Genomic DNA, 6,000 nt, shown 5'->3' on the forward strand with positions numbered 1-6,000 from the left:
AGTCACCTGGAGATGATCTCCTGTGGGCTATTACATGTCCTCTGCTTTTAGTCCTTCCTATAAGAGAGGCATGCTTAGATTGACAAAACTTCACCACTGTTTTAGGACACATATAGTACCTATTTCTTAAGGTGCTTTGAGAAAAGATAAAAATCACTATAGCAGTAGTTGTAATATTACATTACAATGCAATGTAATAAAACAAATACACACATAGTAGGACAGTGATGTGCTTCAATTTGTTTACTGAAATAATCTCTTTACTGGTACATACTTACCATCACTCCCAAAGAGCTCTGCAAGTCAGATACAGCTCTTCTGCTGGTGTGCATCTGTGACAGCTTACGTGGACTCAGAATCTGCCCAAAGCCTCCACCTTCCTCTGCAGTTTAAATGCTCTTATTTCTGGATAATAATACCTATTTCTGTGCTTTATAGCTTATGTCCTGGTTTTGACTGGGATACAGCTAAGTTTCTTCTTAGTAGCTGGTACAGAGCCATGTTTTAGGCTTAGTGTGAGAATACTGTGGGTAACACAGTGATGACTTGGTTGTGGCTCAGTAGTGCTCACTGTCAGTCGAGGACTTTTCTGTTTCCCACACTCTGGCAGCGAGCAGATGTGAAAGGAGCTGAGATGGAGCATGTCCAGGACAGCTGACCTGAACTGGCCACTGGGATATTCCATACCACAGAGCATCATGCTCAGTATATAAATGGGGGGAAGGTTGGCTGGAAGGGGCCATTCCCTGCTGTAGCATGGGCTGGGCATTGGTCAGTGGGTGAGCAGATGCATTGTACATCAGTTGTCATTCCTGGGATTTATTTTTTTTTTGTTCCCTCTCTATTATTAATAATAATAATAATTTCAATTAATAGACTGCTCTTATCTCAACCTGTTGGTTTTTACCTTTTTTCCCCTAAATATCCTCCCCATCCCACTGGGATGAGGGGTGGTGTGTATGGGGTGTGAGTGGCACTTAGCTGCTGTTTGAGGTTAAACCACAATATATAATAAACAGTTGTTAGGCTGGGTAGATAAACAGCGAAATGCTGTAATCTAGCAATGTATTTTCACTGAACAGAGATGGACAACTTTCTTCATGGGAAAAATGCTGCTGAAATTAGAGAAAGCTCCCTAGACATGTGGTTCAGCTGATATTGAAACCCCAGGCAACTCTCCAGTGGCAGAGAAATTGGATAATTTCCGTGTTCAATTCTGTATAAAATCTGTCTCCCTGTTATCACCAAATCTGTCCACAGACTACATGAAGCTTTCAGATTGTCTAGTATCAGAAGCATGTCAAATTAAGCCATCCCAAGCTTTGTGTTAGCTTGGCTTCATTAAAAAGGAGGATCTGCATTTAGTAAAAAAACACAAACATGGAAGGAGCATGTGGTAGAAGCAGAATGCCTTGATTTGCATAGCTTATGCTGACCCAAAATGCCCAGTCATAAAACTGCATGGGAAAAAAACAATAAAGGGAAACACTTCTGAAACACCCTCTAAAAAGAACAGCAGAGACCAGAGAAGCTGCTGGGATTACCCTGGGGCTTGCTCAGGGAATAAAGTTGACAAGATTTTAAGGCTCAGGAGGAGGTCTTGTCTCATTCTAGTTTTCCTGTCTAAATATGCCAGAAACTGAGGGAAATCAGCAAGGAAACATCAATGGTTCCAATTCCATATGAGTCAAATCAGGTGTGGTGTGTACCAGAAGCAAAAGTATTTCACTAGGGTTTCCTGAGTTCAGGATCTGCTCTGGGACAATCTGGGCAGGATGGGTTTCTCTTTGGCACCATGCAGGAACCATATTTGCCTCCTGCAATAATCAAGGTAAACTCCCACTAATGCCAGTGGCACATGAGTGTCCTTGCACCAGGGCTGGCATCTATTTCCTGCTACACCTCAGCAGCCTGTAATTTGCATTCATTTTGCCCACCTACTGCATGACAAATTGGTGCAAGTGGCACTGCATTTCCACCTGCATATTCACTTTTAGACAGCCATATACAGCACCAGTGAGGTCTGCACCTCACCCTGCCAGGGCACGAGAGCTTCACAAGGAAGCTGCAGAGAGGACACTGCACCTGCTTCCCAGAGTGCAGGACAAGACCAGCAAGGCTGTCTACTCCACACAGGTTTCCTCAGCAGCTTTGCTTCCTGAAGGATTTTACAGAGCACACGTTCCAACTTAGCTTGAAATGCTTTGAAAAGAGGCATCTGGGAACTGGATAAAGCTAATAGTGAAACCCCACTCTTACAAGGGACTAAGGAAGAGGGGGATGAGCTCAAACAGCAAAGCTTACAGCTCCACACTCAGAGCCACATCCCTGCCCAGCAAAGAACTCTGGTTACACAGGGGCTTTGATTAAGACTAGGCAGTTTCCCTCCTTTCCCAAATGTAAATATCCAACACAGATTTCCCCCAATGTACTTTAGATTTTATAATAATTTAAACAACCATTGAAACAATTAAATCCTTTCCTAAATAGGAAGCAACCAAACTGTACTCAGAGGTTATTTAACTACCCTCTAGCACACTGTCATTAAAATTATTTACACCATTGCTGATATCACAAGGACATGGCAAGGAGAATTACATCTAACTAGAAAAAAAAAGGCTTTTCAATTCTGTTAGGTAGAGAACTCTCTTTTAGTTTTCCCTGCTTATGTAACAAACACAAACTGATATTCACAACTGATGGGGATTTCTTCTTTTCCTGACAGATAGAACAGCATATACTTTAAGTCATGAATATTAAACAGGGCAGAAAATCTTTGGGTATTGAGCAGGGCACTACTAAGCAGCACAGAGCCCAAAGATGAACTTCATCCTCTCCTGGCAAATCAGGACTGTTGACTAAAATTATATTGTTTCCACAAAATGAGAACAACACTTCAGTGGGCACAAAGAATAAGTTTTGTCCATCCAGAAACAATGCTTCTATTTCAGCATGCCCTGAAATTATTTTAAAAACCCAACTTTTAAAAATACCGAGGATGGAAAAAATAAGTAGTATCTTGCAATCATCCACAGCCATTTGCCCAAAGCAACACAGAGAGATTAATATTGTAGTCTTTAACAATCATGTGAAAATTCAACCATCCTGCCAGTTCATTAGGATGCTAAAAACTAATTCAATTTATTTTGAATTTTGTCCATGAGGTCATACTTTTAAGCTTCATCAACTGCTAGGACAACAAAAAAAACCACACTCATGGGAGACTGAGCATTCCCCTATTGACATAGGAATACAGAATCCAGTGAGTTAAACAGAAATTACAAATTCCAAGATATTTACTGTACATCTGGAACCCAGTCTCTGTTCTGACCCAAGAGACAATAGCAGAGTGTTGCACCTGGAAAACTTATTTTTTGTAAAAATACTCTGAACTTTCCAGTGCTGTCTGAAGTATTGTTATGGTAAAACAAAACTAAGGATATCCAGCATTTCTGACTGCCTGAAATACTTTCTGATGCAAACCACCTAATCATTCCTCCCTGAAAATCATGGTTTCTTCATTAAAATAAAAGGGTTAAAACCAGAATGATGAACACCTATAGTGTTCCCCTTATGTAGTTGTGCTGCCATCACTTATTTAATCAGGATTTTTTGCAGGATTTGGGGGAAATAATATTGCAACTACGCCTGATCAAACCCCATGTTTTTCAAAAATCATGTTACTAGCACTTGATTTTGACAAAAGAGCTTCTTGGTTTCTGCCCTACTCTGCTGTAGGCAGATTAAGATGATCAGAAGGAAGAAAAGATAAGTGTCAACCTGACATCATCTTTCTAAACAGACAGCAAATCATTGTACTCCTGACCATATGAGAGGATTTCCTTCTGCATTTCTCACTCCAGCCACGTTACTCTTTTCATCCAGACCACAACCTCCAAAACCACCCTTTCATCCTGCAATTTCCTCTTCAGCTTTCCCTCTGTTTATCATCTCCTTTCAGAATGCACATTTCAAACAGATCCAGGATGTACCCCAGGTCTAAAATGATGAAAGAGGCATAGATAGAGCATTGAGAAGAAAAGGTCAGAAAAAGCAGATTTCTCCCCTGGATCTATGTCCTTGAAGCCCTAAAGCTTTCCCATAGACAGTACCCTTTACCACCATTACACCTCCAAATTAAACTTGCCAGGTTCAAGCATGCCACCTACTTCTGAAGATCCCATGGTAGGTCCCGGTAGGCCTGGTAGCCTTTCTGCCCTCCAATGAAGGCTTGGCTAAAGTCTGGGCTGCGCAGAGAATGGTGCTGGAAAACGCAGGAGTCGCATTGACTGGTGTGATGGGAAGGGAAAGCTGTTGAATGAAGATCCTTCATTGAGGCACGGTTGGCGCAACACCCAGCACCCTGTGGGTTATTGCAAAATAAGGGAACGAACTTCAGAATAAAAACAAACAGAGGTAAGCATGGAGTTGATAAGGAGACTGCAACCTTCCGATCAGCTCCGCATCAAAGAGCTCCCCAGGCAGAGATGGAGTGAGCAGATAAACCGGCCCAAGCAAGAAGACTTGTTCTTCACCACAGCGAAACAGGAAGTGCCTGAGATTTCCCTTTTCCAGCACTCCCTTTCTGTCCAGCTTGTATCCCTACTGCAGGCCTTGCCCTGAGTGGCTGCACCTTCTACCGCATGCTCACTGTAAAACCCACAGCGGAGAGGCACCGCGCTGTCCGCAATGCTAGGTCACTTGTCTTCTGAGAGAGCCACACAAAAACTAATATGGACATAAATAGCTTGGTCAGCCAAGCCTGATCTACCTCTGTGCTCACTCATCCACAGCTGTCCTGGACTCCCTTGGCATCAGGGACAAGACAACTATAAGTATCCAGCCTCCTAATTACATGTTAGTCATTTAATGGTTGGCATAACCCCGCCTGTGGAAAATGCTTACTCTGTGAAAAAGGCCACCAATCTCCTTGGAATTCCCTTCTCCCAGCACAAACGTGATTCTTCAGAGCCATCCGGAAAGGGAAAAAAATGGAGATTCACTAGTGAGAAAATGTGCATTTACATCGAAACTCAAAAATCACAAACCAAAAAGTAAAATTACGAGAAAGCAAATCTGTTTTCTGCTGTTTGATGCACTTGCATTTGTGCCAAAAAGCGTGAAGCATTTGTTTTCCCATGAAGTCTCAAGATTTCAGTTATTTTTGTTGGAACATTCACTCTGTTCCAGAAACAGCCTCAGCATAAAGTGAGAGGAGGAAAGAAAAGAGACAAGAGGAAAATTTGATGAAAATTTTACCAAAACATACCAAATCGTTTTCCATCTTTCCCCAGAGTTATCCATTTACAGGCATTTCAGTGCAATTGTAGGAGCATCTGGGCAGATCCTTTTGAGGACAGTGGGAAGAGCTGAACACATCTGCTGTTTCTGCAACACTGATTTCTTCATTTGCTTTGATCAAATAAATTGGTTTTTTTGGCTTCTCCGAGCTCCCTGTCGCAGTTGCCTGCCTTACCTGAGGCTTTACTGACTGAGGACACAGGTACCTGTCAAGTGCTATTATTATCCCTGGGCTGTACCTTCCATTCCCCACCACCCACCTGTTATTTTCTTTTTCAAAATCAGTAAAACTCAAAAAAGATTGTGCACAAAGGATTCCCTGCTCCACCCAGAAACACACACATCCCCACAGGAACTCAAGCACTTGATGGAGTGATGGAGATTGATTGATTCCTCCTTCAATACATGAGTCAAGAAAATACCTTAGAATTCCTTGTTGGGGTCTTTTTCCACTTTTTTTTTCCCATTTGTTTGTTTGTTGTTTTTGTCTTTTCTTTTTTCTTTTTTATGCTGGGAAAAAGTGGCCCTTGAAGTGCTTACCCTGTGAGATGCAGAGAATTCTCCCTGATGAGTGCAGAAGTTCAGTGGCAAACTCTGACCACCTGGATCAGGTAAAAAATGTATACAGGAGAAGTAGGTTTTAGCAAACTGCTAAATTTTGAGACATCATTTACCTGAAATCTTGAGCCCTGAAACAAG

At 42.0% G+C, this 6,000-nt stretch overlaps 1 protein-coding gene across 1 annotated transcript in view; it reads right to left on the reverse strand.

The window, feature by feature from the left end:
• Positions 1–4,333, reverse strand: part of LOC139592186 (transmembrane protease serine 11E-like) — a 40,445-nt gene extending 36,112 nt beyond the window's left edge. The window contains exon 1 of the mRNA XM_071431718.1: positions 4,170–4,333. Within this exon, the coding sequence (XP_071287819.1) occupies positions 4,170–4,333 (164 nt within the window). The remainder of the gene's footprint in view (positions 1–4,169) is intronic.
• Positions 4,334–6,000: the final 1,667 nt, after the last annotated feature.

This window comes from Agelaius tricolor, unplaced genomic scaffold (genome assembly GCF_023055355.1).
Source record: "Agelaius tricolor isolate 1412-34295 unplaced genomic scaffold, bAgeTri1.0.p SCAF_8, whole genome shotgun sequence".
In the NCBI taxonomy this organism is placed as follows: Eukaryota; Metazoa; Chordata; class Aves; order Passeriformes; family Icteridae; genus Agelaius; species Agelaius tricolor.